The sequence below is a fragment of the Xenopus tropicalis genome, chromosome 2, assembly GCF_000004195.4.
Source record: "Xenopus tropicalis strain Nigerian chromosome 2, UCB_Xtro_10.0, whole genome shotgun sequence".
Taxonomy (NCBI): domain Eukaryota; kingdom Metazoa; phylum Chordata; class Amphibia; order Anura; family Pipidae; genus Xenopus; species Xenopus tropicalis.
Window position 1 is genome coordinate 71,709,115 of NC_030678.2, and position 12,660 is coordinate 71,721,774.

At 41.7% G+C, this 12,660-nt stretch overlaps 1 protein-coding gene across 4 annotated transcripts in view; it reads left to right on the forward strand.

The window, feature by feature from the left end:
- Positions 1 to 12,660, forward strand: part of ampd2 (adenosine monophosphate deaminase 2) — a 63,427-nt gene that overhangs the window by 24,016 nt on the left and 26,751 nt on the right. For all 4 annotated transcript variants that reach the window (XM_002932984.4, XM_031896863.1, XM_031896864.1 and 1 more), the window contains 4 exons: positions 3,296 to 3,482; positions 5,110 to 5,251; positions 7,514 to 7,603; positions 12,274 to 12,403. In XM_002932984.4, the coding sequence (XP_002933030.2) occupies positions 3,296 to 3,482; positions 5,110 to 5,251; positions 7,514 to 7,603; positions 12,274 to 12,403 (549 nt within the window). The remainder of the gene's footprint in view (positions 1 to 3,295; positions 3,483 to 5,109; positions 5,252 to 7,513; positions 7,604 to 12,273; positions 12,404 to 12,660) is intronic.

Genomic DNA, 12,660 nt, shown 5'->3' on the forward strand with positions numbered 1-12,660 from the left:
ATCTCTCCAGGAACGCTACACAGGGTTCTACTCAAATTTATACCGTGGAAAGAAGGACGGTAACCTTCCACCCAGTCCTGAACCTAAAGCCACTGAACCCGTTTGTTTCTACACAAAAGTTTCGCATGGAATCCCTATGGTCGGTGAGCATGTCCATGACACCACAGTGCTACATGACGACAGTGGACCTACAAGATCCATACCTACACATCCCTATCAAGGAATACTCCCAGAGGTACCTGAGGTTCACCGTCCAGGGAAAACACTATCAATTCAGAACCCTACCATTCGGACTCTGCACAGCGCCCAGAGTCTTCACAAAAGTACTCAGCCCATTCGTAGCACACATCAGGCGCATGGGAATAGCACTCACCCCATACCTGGACGACATCCTGATTCCTTCACACTCCTACAAACAGGCCACAACAGACACACAGATATGCATATCAACCCTATCACAACACGGCTGGGTTGTAAACTACAAAAAGGGTCAACTGACACCAACCCAGCGCATCCAATTCCTAGGAATGTGGCTCGACTCCAAATCTCAGACCATCTCACTGACAAAGGACAAAATTCAAAGAGCTCAACAACAGCAGAGACATGCCTCAAACTCCTGGGCTACATGGCAGCTGCCCTGGAAGCTCTACCATTCGGCTGCTACCACATGAGAGACCTCCAAAACCACTTCCTAAGACACTGGAACAAAGATCACACAAACCTATCCCAAAGAAATGGACCTTACCACCATGAACAGTCTTCACAACGGACGCAAGCCTCACAGGCTGGGGGGGCGGTTTTCCCGCAACACACATGTCAAGGGACGTGGACAGCCGAGGAGGCAAAACTGCCAATCAACGTCCTGGAGATCAGGGCCATCCGGAACGCCATCCTTTATTGGTCACGACATCTCAAGGGCCAGCCACTTTGAGTACAATCGGACAATGCCACAGCCGTAGCCTACCTCAACAAGCAGGAACGTACTCGCAGCAACCAAGCAATGCAGGAAGCATCCCTGATACTCAGTCAGACAGAATCACACGTCCCACAAATATCAGCAGTTTACATACCCGGCGTCCAGAACTGGGAGGCAGATTTTCTCAGTCGACAATGAATAGATCAGGGAGAGTGGGCACTCCATCCAGACACCTTCGACCAGATCGTGGCCAAGTGGGGACACCCGGACATAGATATGCTAGCATCCAGGCGCAACTACAAAGTTCCTACGTACTGCGACCAGGGGGCGTCATACGTGGATGCCTTAGTCATACCCTGGACTTTCAACAAAGTCTATGCTTTTCCTCCACTAGCTCTCTTACCTCTTATAATCCGCAAGATCCAACAAGAACACACAGTAACGATCCTAATTGCCCCAGACTGGCCCAGACGGAGCTGGTATGCGGACCTTGTAACAATGTCGGTAGCCCCACCATGGCGGCTACCCCTCAGACCAGACTTACTGACCCAAGGAACAATCAAGCACGACAATCCAGCAATGCTACATTTAACGGCCTGGCTGTTGAAACCGAACTGTGGCGCTCAAAGGGTTTCTCAACGCCAGCCATCGATATCTTGTTGAAGGCCAGAAAACCAACCACTACGAAGGCGTATTACAGAACCTGGAAAACTTTTATAGAGCACTGTGCCTCGACAGACTCACCATGGAAACAAGCCTCCACCCAGACAATCATAGAATTCCTCGTCAAGGGGTTTCACCTTGGCCTCTCTTTAGCCACCCTCAAATCTCAACTCTCTGCTCTCTGCTCTCTCTCTTCTACTTCAACATCAGTGGGCAAGGGAACCAGATGTAATCCAGCTTCTGCAGGGAGAAGGTAGAACCAGACCACCATACAGGGACCCCACACCACCTTGGGACCTAAGTGCAGTCCTAACAGTCTTACAAGGCCCTCCCTTCGAACCACTAGGCACTTGTGAATTAAAATTTCTTACTTGGAAAATGGCCTTCCTGGTAGCGATCACGTCAGCCAAGCGGGTCTCTGACATAGATGCCCTGTCGCACAAGGAGCCCTGGCTTGTCATACACCAAGACAGAGCAGTTTTCAGAACTGTCCCATCCTTCACACCGAAGGTAGTCTCCCCTTTTCACATAAACGAGGAAATTAACCTTTCCTCTCTATGCCCACATCCCACTAATGCAAAGGAAAAGGCACTTCACAAATTAGACAAAGTACGGGCAATTAAATTCTATTTGGACAGATCCAAACACTACAGGAAAGCGGACGCCTTCCTGGTCACATATGGGGCAAACAAGGGTTCCCCAGCGTCCAAACGCACCATAGCCAGATGGTTGGTCAGTACAATAAATTATGCATACGACCTCAGGAAACAGCCTAAACCATTTAGCATTAAAGCGCACTCTACCAGAGCAGTCAGTATCTCGTGGGTACTATACAATTCCGCAACACCAGAACAAATCTGTAAGGCAGCTACGTGGGCAACATTTTATAGACTCCAGTTCTTCCATTCCGCACCAGCAGCATTTTGCAGGAAAGTTGCAGTGCAACATTAAAGCACACTAGTGACTACACCCACCCTTTAGACAGCTTTAGAACGTCCCCATGGCGTCTGCACTGACAGGTAGGGCCGGACTAGAGAAAGAAGGATTTTAACTTACCGGAAAATCCTTTTCTAGACGGCCCGTACTGTCAGTGTAGTAAGCCCCACCCATAAGTTATTGTTCAGTAAGCTAGGTTATGCTAGTTTCACAAGTATTTAGTTACCACTTCTGGCTCCTTTCTCACTATTACTATCCTCACTCTCTATCTGCTCCTCCTAACTGGCCTATTATAAGAAAAACTGAAGGGGAAAGGAGGAGCACTGGCTTATAGGGAGTAGGTGGAGCCGAGAAGTTTTTTTCTTCTTCTTCTGTCCTGCCTCCGGAAGGGAATACTTAACCCCATGGCATCTGCACTGACAGTACGAGCCGTCTAGAAAAGGATTTTCCGGTAAGTTAAAAATCCTTCTTTCTCTGTACCTGCTGCTGATCCCTACATGTGAATAGTGAAAGAAGGGGTCAGCAACCCCCTCCTTGGGTAACTGAAACAGGAGGATCAGGTAGGTGCATATATTTTAATGATTTATATTCTGCAGACCAAACACTTTTGCTACATATGGACAAATATGCTTTTTTTTTGGTAGGACTTTTCAAAAGGTTGACAACCCCTTTAAATATAATTTAGTTATTGCATGTCCCATCCTAGCTATGGTTTCTACAGTCTGATTCTTTATTTACCAGATATTTTATGTGTTACTAATCATTCTTACTTTTTTCCAGGTGCCATTTACAGATTTGCTGGATGCTGCTAAAAGTGTTGTACGGGCTCTCTTTATTCGTCAGAAGTATATGAACATGTCTATGCAGAGCTTCTGCAGGACCACTGCCAGGCATCTAAAAGAGCTGAGTGAGGGAGCCCTGGACAGTCCTCCTCAGGAAGAAGGCCCAGACACTCCCGTGGCACCAGGTGTGAGCTTAAGCAAAACAAATGTGAAGACTTTTTTTACCACTGACGCAGATGCAAGTGCAAGAGCATCAAGGTCCCCATGCATTTAGCAGTTGTGCTTGGGGTAAATGTCAGTGCAGGTTGAGCTCTGCACCTTCCTCCAAGGAATAATGTAATGGGGAAACATATTTTTTCTCATTTATAGCCCTCCTCAAGTAAAGTTCTTTACTGAAATCCATTTTTAAATTTATTTAAATCTTACATGAGGAGAGCCATTTTCTTACATTACCAAGTCCCCTTAGCCTTGTGAGTATTCCTTGTAAAGGATTATGTCTTATTGTTAACAGTGCTCCTCATACATACTGGCGAAAATTAAAATTTGGAGCATTTTTCCCACATTATCAGCAATTTAGTAAAAACAAGAGTTTTGGTAAATTAACTCCACATTGGGGAAAATTCTCTTAGCATTGGAATTTATGTACGTCACCTTCTCCATGCTAATATCTCACATATATCATTTGTTTGTTGTATAAATTCTCTACCGAATTTTCTCCACTACAATTGTAAAATGTGTAAATTCTTACTGGTGAATTTTCAGAAAGAATTTAAAGTAGGAGAAAATTAGCCATCCTTATATGTTGTGAAAACACAAAGTTACATAGTTACATAGGGTTGAAAAAAGAATCCATCAAGTTCAACCCTTCCAAGTAAACACAGCACACACAAACCTATACTGTCATATCTGCACACTCACATACATAAACCGAATATACAAACATTAATACTAACTGTAGATTTTTGTATCACAATAGCCTTGTATACTATGCTTATTCAAGAACTCATCCTAGCCCCTTTTAAAGACAGAATCTGCCATCACAACATCACTAGGAAGGGCATTCCACAACCTCACTGCCCTTACTGTGAAAAACCACTATAGCTGCTTTCAAATGAAAGTTCTGTTCCTCTAAACTAAAGGGGTTTGCTGGTCGTTTTTGTGGGAAAAAAGTACATCCCCTATCTGCCTACAATCCCCTCTAATGTACCTGTACAGAATCATGTCCCCTTGCAAGCACTTTCCAGAGAAAACAACCCCAACCTTGACAGTCTAACCTCGTAGTTTAAATCTTCCGTCCCCTTTACCAGTTTAGTTTCACGTCTCTGCACTCTCTCCAGCTCATTAATATCCTTCTTAAGGACTGGAGCCCAAAACTGCACTGCATACTCAAGGTGAGGCCTTACCAGAGAGCTATAAACACTTGTAGAATATGTAAATAGTAAATATGCCCCATAAGCCTGTATTGTAACCTGTGCTTACTTTTTTTTAAAGGAGAAAATCAATTAAAAAAATAAACATATCAGGCAAGCCATTTTAATTATTTACTTTTTATCCTCCTCTATTGTGCCCAGTCTTTCTTTACTACTGCCCTACAAATTGATGTCAACAGTACCCAGTGCCACCCACCACAAGTAAACAGAGCTGTGTGCCTGAAATCTGAACAATTGACAGGTTACAGTTTACAGCTTTCCCCGACTTTTCTCTTGAAGTATTCAGATGTAGCTTCTTTGGTTGCAAGCTTTTAGTTTTTATCTTACTGATGCTCTTTGAAGGCCCTATATTAAACTGTATACTTATGCCATTCTTCCGTAGATGCTCCTGTTCACCCTCCTTTTGCAGTGCAGCACCCATATGAAGTGTGTGATCCCAGCATTATGCCCCCTGATTTGGGCTTTGGACTAAAAATGATGAATGGTGTGGTTCATGTTTATACAAAGCGTGATGTCACTGACATGTAAGTCTTAAATTTAGCAGTGGAAGTGATAATAAAACCTGTCTTGCCACTTTCAAACTTTAACAGCGTAAAGAGAAAAGCACCTGTAAAGTGACTTTTGTTTTGTGCTTAGCTATGTCTTTTCCATGTATTTTTACTCTTAGGGGCTGATTTACTAATCCACGAATCCAAATCCCGAGTGGGAAAAAATCGGATTGGAAACGAACATTTTGCGATTTTTCGTAAATTGTCGAGACTTTTTCGTAGCCATTACGATTTGCTCGTAAATTGTCGCGACTTTTTCGTAGCCATTACGACTTGCTTGTAAATTGTCGCGACTTTTTCATAGCCATTACGACTTGCTTGTATACTTTTTCGTATTGAGCGCTCGTCAACGGCGGGCAAACCTTTGCGACTTTGCATGATTTTGGAAGCCCCCCATAGGACTCAATGGCACTCTGCAGCTCCAACCTGTCCCAAGGTAAGTCACGATACTGAAGCTTGAATGAATCCGAAACTTTCGTACTCGGCACAACGGCTACGAAAAAGTTGCTACAATTTACGAGCAAGTAGTAATGGCTATGAAAAAGTCGCAACAATTTACGAGCAAGTCGTAATGGCTACGAAAAAGTTGCGACAATTTACGAGCAAGTCGTAATGGCTACGAAAAAGTCGTGACAATTTACGAAAAAATCGCAAAATACTGATCATTACGAAAAAAACGCACTTGGATGCTTTTCGGACGTTCGTGGATTAGTAAATGTGCCCCTTAATCTCAGTCCATAATGGCAGATGTAACTTCTTGTAATAGGGCCCCAGACTGGGTCATTTAACATGCTCTAGTGAATTTAAAATATAAGTAATAAATAGTTATTATCTAAAATCATATGTCCAATTTGAGTTAATAACTTTAATAACTATGAAACCATGTGGTATTATCTCCAAAAGTGCAGTATGAGGCATTTCTGTTAATAATGAGCTTGCTGCCAGTGTACAGACTAAAATGTGTGTATATCACACCGGTACACACAACATGTTGTGGAGAATACAAAAAACTTTGTATGAACAGACATAATTAAGCACTTTATGTGACTTCTGCCCTCACAGATTAGTGTGTGACAGCCTGCAAAAATAAGAGGGAAAATTGGTACATACAAATAGCAGTGTCTGTTTAAGCAGCCACAGTAATGCATTTAAACAATTGAAACATGAAAATCGTAGGGGTCATTTATGACTGTAAGTACAAATTGCCCCGCAGTCAGTTGCATGGTCTCTTTGCACGTTTGTATAGATGCACATACAGCCATTGCCTTCCTCCTGCACGCTGTTCCAAATCAAGTGCTGCTGCGCCTATTGATGCAGAAGAACCCTAGAGCTACTGCCACCTTTGGACCAGGTAGTAGCTCCAGGGTTCCCTCTAGTGCAGGGGTAGGGAACCTATGGCTCGGGAGCCAGATGTGGCTCTTTTGATGGCTGCATCTGGCTCACTGCCAAATCTTTAATAAAAAAAATAACGGGGGGTGTGGCCTGCGCTCGGCGGATAGAAGGTTTGTTCTAAGCCTTAGAAGATGTCTTCTATCCGCTGAGCGCAGGCCACGCCCTCCTCTGCATCGCATCCGCATTCGGCATCCTTGGCACCCACCTTGCCCTGCAGCATCCGCGGCCAAACATACTGTATGGCTCTCACGGAATTACATTATAAAATATGTGGTGTTTATGGCTCTCTCAGCCAAAAAGGTTCCCGACCCCTGCTCTAGTGATCGGTGTCAATAAGCGCAATGCACATGCAATTGTGTCCTATTTACTGTACATTAAAGCATGAACCCAATTACATTAATTTTGATGCATTGGCCACAATTGTGTCAGATGCAGAACCTCAGCGAGTGCAATGACACTGGAATTCTGGCAAAAAGTGCTGCATTATGGGGAAAAACATGGCAATTGTGCTCAAAATTGCCCTTTGCCCACTGAACTTGTAGTCATTAATGACTTTTCTTTGCTAGTAGGTGAGAAAAAATGAGTTCTCATTTATGTTATTTTGCTAATTTTTATCCTAATGAATGAGGTCATAATAATGCTTTAGGTGCTAATTAATCACAAGTAATTATTTATATAATACTCAATTTATTTCTATTGACGCTGATAAAATGTATTACTTTTATAATATTTCCTTTTGACCTTTTCCTATTGACACATATCTCTTTATCTTTCTACTCCTTAACCCAGTATCTTTTGCATAACATAATACTATTTTTCCCTGTGTTTTATTTTTGTCTGTTTTAGGAACACAGAGCTGGACCTTCCATATCCTGACCTGTCAGAATTTGTGGCTGACATGAATGTCCTTATGGCTCTGATCATAAACGGACCTATGTAAGCTTTGTAGAGGATAGAGTATGGGTTAGATGTGCCTTATTGCAGAAGGGACATCATATGATGAGATGTGAAGATGACTTAATAAAGGGGTGCTATATCCCTATTATCAACATCAGACTAATGTGTGTTTTCCATAAAAGAGCTGTATAATGAGTTTCCACTATCCTCTGTATCTGTGTTTTAGGCAACGCTGGTAAGGAGCAAATTCACCCATTTATGTGTTTGTACATTACTGCGAAATAAAGATATTATGCTGCTAACCAGTTGCATAGAATACAGCAACAGGGATAAAAATAACATATAAGGGACATATACATCTCCACCCATAATTCTTTAAGACAGGGTTAAATCCTCTAATTTTCTGTTAGCCTCTCCTTTTTTGTTTTAGGGCAATAATAGGCATGTAGCTTGAGATGTGATTTCTTCTGTTTGAATTTACATTGCATTTCTTGGCATGCAGAGTGCTATCTTTCATCTACAGCAATGTGAAAACATTCTGTGTACACTTTTTTATGAAATGCTGAGAAAACTGAATCCTATATTGTTGAGGTATCAGTCAAAAAATAATTGGGCCATGGTGTTATGAAATGCCAGTAGCACTGTGTCATAAGTTATTGAGGCCTCTGCATCATACAGTGGATATTAAAAGTCTACACACCCCTGATAAAATGTCAGGTTCCTGTGCTGTACAAAAATGAGACAAAGAAAAATAATTTCAGAACTTTTTCCACCTTTAATGTGACCTATAAACTGTACCACTCAATTGAAAACAAACTGAAATCTTTTAGGTGGAGGGAAGAAAACCAAAAAAACTAAAATAATGTGGTTGCATAAGTGTGCACACCCTTAAACGAATACTTTGTTGAAGCACCTTTTGATTTTATTACAGCACTCAGTCTTTTTGGGTATGAGTCTATCAGCATGGCACATTTTGACTTTGCAAGATTTGCCCACTCTTCTTTGCAGAAACGCTCCAAATCTGTCAGATTGCACAGCCCTCTTCAGATCACCCCACAGATTTTCAATCGGATTCAGGTCTGGGCTCTGGCTGGGCCATCCCAAACTTTAATCTTCTCTTTAATCTACTCTAATTCTTCCGGTGAAGCCATTCCTTTGTTGATTTGGATGTATGCTTTGGGTCGTTGTCATGCTGAAAGATGAAGTTCCTCCTCATGTTCAGCTTTCTAGCAGAAGCCTGAAGGTTTTGTGCCAATATTGACTGGTATTTGGACCTGTTCATAATTCCCTCTATCTTAACTAAGGCCCCAGTTCCAGCTGAAGAAAAACAGCCTCAAAGCATGATGCTGCCACCACCATGCTTCACTGTGGGTATAGTGTTCTTTTGGTGATGTGCAGTATTGTTTTTGCGCCAAACATATTTTTTGGAATTATGGCCAAAAAGTTCAACCTTGGACCATAACACCTTTTCCCACATGCTTTTGGGAGACTTCAGATGTGTTTTTGAAAAAAGTAGCCTGACTTGGATATTTTTCTTCGTAAGAAAAGTCTTTCCCCTTGCCACTCTACCCCATAGCCCAGACATATGAAGAATACGGGAGATTGTTGTCACATGTACCACACAGCCAGTACTTGCCAGATATTCCTGCAGCTCCTTTAATGTTGCTGTAGGCCTCTTGGTAGCCTCCCTGACCAGTTTTCTTCTCGTCTTTTCATCAATTTTGGAGGGACGTCCAGTTCTTGGTAATGTCACTGTTGTGCCATATTTTCTCCACTTGATGATGACTGTCTTCACTGTGTTCCATGGTATATCTAATGCCTTGGAAATTCTTTTGTACCCTTCTCCTGACTGATATCTTTTAACAATGAGATCCCTCTGATGCTTTGGAAGCTCTCTGGGGACCATGGCTTTGGCTGTGGGATGCGACTAAAAAAATGTCAGGAAAGACCAACTAGAGCAGCTGAACTTTATTTGGGGTTAATCAGAGGCACTTTAAATGATGGCAGGTGTATGCTGACTCCTAGTTAACATGATTTTGAATGTGATTGCTTAATTCTGAACACAGCTACATCCCCAGTTAGAAGAGGGTGTGCACACTTATGCAACCACATTATTTTTTTTTTTTTTTTTTTTCTTCCCTCCACCTAAAAGATTTCAGTTTGTTTTTCAATTGAGTTGTACAGTTTATAGGTCACATTAAAGGTGGAAAAAGTTCTGAAATGATTTATCTTTGTCTCATTTTTGTACAGCACAGGAACCTGACATTTTACCAGGGGTGTGTAGACTTTTTATATCCACTGTATATTGCTAAGGTTACTGTATCATAAAATAACAGGGTAATTTATTGTTAGGATCACTAGGTCATAAAACTAGGACTGGGGTCATAGTGTCATGTGTTCATAGCATCATTGTGTCTACTACAGCTTCTTTAGGTCTGTTGAACATATAAGGCATTGAGTGAACCGGAGTCTTGGCTGAAAGAGGGTGTTCTTATCAAAACCAACAGTGCAGAGAACAAAAAGAGACAGACAAATAGCAGTAACAAATAAATTTAAGATCACTGAACTACCCAGACATGGGATAATAATTACAAGCTGCCAAGGTATATTTCCATTTAAAAAAATCCATAAACTGTTGTGGAGTTTTCTCTGTGGATGAAGTGCCCTTTACTCTCCTACCATTCAAAATGTACCGTATGTAATTTTGGCAGAATGTGACATATCTCACCTAGAAATGTAGGCACATATGTTGGCATATCTCACCTAGAAATGTAGGCACACTATGGCTTCCATAGTGACCATATTGCTTCAGAATTTTTTGCAGTTATGAAGCAGATATGAGTTGGAAGAAAATCACTAATTTTTGTGATGTATTGCCATATTTTGTACCAGTGAAAAGAGTGAGTACTATTTCACAAGTGTAGTTTTCAATCAAAATGGTAACTACTTACTTTGGGTTGCTTTTAATTAACATACAGTGGTGTGAAAAACAATTTGCCCCCTTCCTGATTTCTTATTCTTTTGCATGTTTGTCACACTTAAATGTTTCTGCTCATCATCAAACTGTTAACTATTAGTCAAAGATAACATAATTGAACACAAAATGCAGTTTTTAAATGAAGGTTTACGTTATTAAGGGAGAAAAAAAACTCCAAATCTACATGGCCCTGTGTGAAAAAGTGATTGCCCCCCTTGTTAAAAAATAACTTAACTGTGGTTTATCACCCCTGAGTTAAATTTCTGTAGTCACCCCCAGGCCTGATTACTGCCACACCTGTTTCAATCAAGAAATCACTTAAATAGGAGCTACCTGACACAGAGAAGTAGACCAAAAGCACCTCAAAAGCTAGGGTTTGGGACTCCAGCGAACCACAGTGAGAGCCATTATCCACAAATGGCAAAAACATGGAACCTTCCCAGGAGTGGCCGGCCGACCCAAATTACCCCAAGAGCGCAGAGACAACTCATCCGAGAGGCCACAAAAGACCCCAGGACAACATCTAAAGAACTGCCGGCCTCAATTAAGGTCAGTGTTCACGACTCCACCATAAGAAAGAGACTGGGCAAAAACGGCCTGCATGGCAGATTTCCAAGGCGCAAACCACTTTTAAGCAAAAAGAACATTATGGCTCGTCTCAATTTTGCTAAAAAACATCTCAATGATTGCCAAGACTTTTGGGAAAATACCTTGTGGACCGACGAGACAAAAGTTGAACTTTTTGGAAGGTGCGTGTCCCGTTACATCTGGCGTAAAAGTAACACAGCATTTCAGAAAAAGAACATCATACCAACAGTAAAATATGGTGGTGGTAGTGTGATGGTCTGGGGTTGTTTTGCTGCTTCAGGACCTGGAAGGCTTGCTGTGATAGATGGAACCATGAATTCTACTGTCTACCAAAAAATCCTGAAGGAGAATGTCCGGCCATCTGTTCGTCAACTCAAGCTGAAGCGATCTTGGGTGCTGCAGCAGGACAATGACCCAAAACACACCAGCAAATCCACCTCTGAATGGCTGAAGAAAAACAAAATGAAGACTTTGGAGTGGCCTAGTCAAAGTCCTGACCTGAATCCTATTGAGATGTTGTGGCATGACCTTAAAAAGGCGGTTCATGCTAGAAAACCCTCAAATAAAGCTGAATTACAACAATTCTGCAAAGATGAGTGGGCCAAAATTCCTCCAGAGCGCTGTAAAAGACTTGTTGCAAGTTATCGCAAATGCTTGATTGCAGTTATTGCTGCTAAGGGTGGCCCAACCAGTTATTAGGTTCAGGGGGCAATTACTTTTTCACACAGGGCCATGTAGGTTTGGATTTTTTTTCTCCCTAAATAATAAAAACCCTCATTTAAAAACTGTATTTTGTGTTTACTTGTGTTATTTTTGACTAATAGTTAAATGTGTTTGATGATCAGAAACATTTTGTGTGACAAACATGCAAAAGAATAAGAAATCAGGAAGGGGGCAAATAGTTTTTCACACCACTGTAATTGGCATGCATTGAGCAATACTGGACAAGTGGTGGGGCTTCCCACTGATATGAATGGGGTTCACTTCACACAAGTACCAGAGATTACCTAAGGCATAAAGACTCATTTTGTACAGCTTTGTTATCAGCTTCCTTACCTATAAATTATGAATAGGTTAGGATATTTTCTGTTTTTTCTTGTTTCTCTATCTCAGTGCCCCCTTTATTGTTTCATTTCCCTTGCAGTAAGTCATTCTGCTACCGACGGTTGCAGTATTTAAGTTCTCGCTTCCAGATGCACGTTTTGCTCAATGAGATGAAGGAATTGGCTGCTCAGAAGAAAGTTCCACACAGAGATTTTTACAACATAAGAAAGGTGAGCTCAGTCTTTAGTGTAATCTTTGGCCTGAGAGATCCCACTTCTTGCTACTCAAAATCTAGTCATTAACAATATACGGTGGGTTAAATCAAGTTGAGCCAGTGGTTCTGGCTTTCACACAAACATTTAGATTATAATAAAGGCCTGCTGATAGGGCTGTGTCAATGCAGTAATAAGGTCCTCGCCCAGTGGGATTTTTTTAACCACTTGATATGTTGCTAAATTCTGTCAGGTTAGATTAGGCGGGTTTGGTC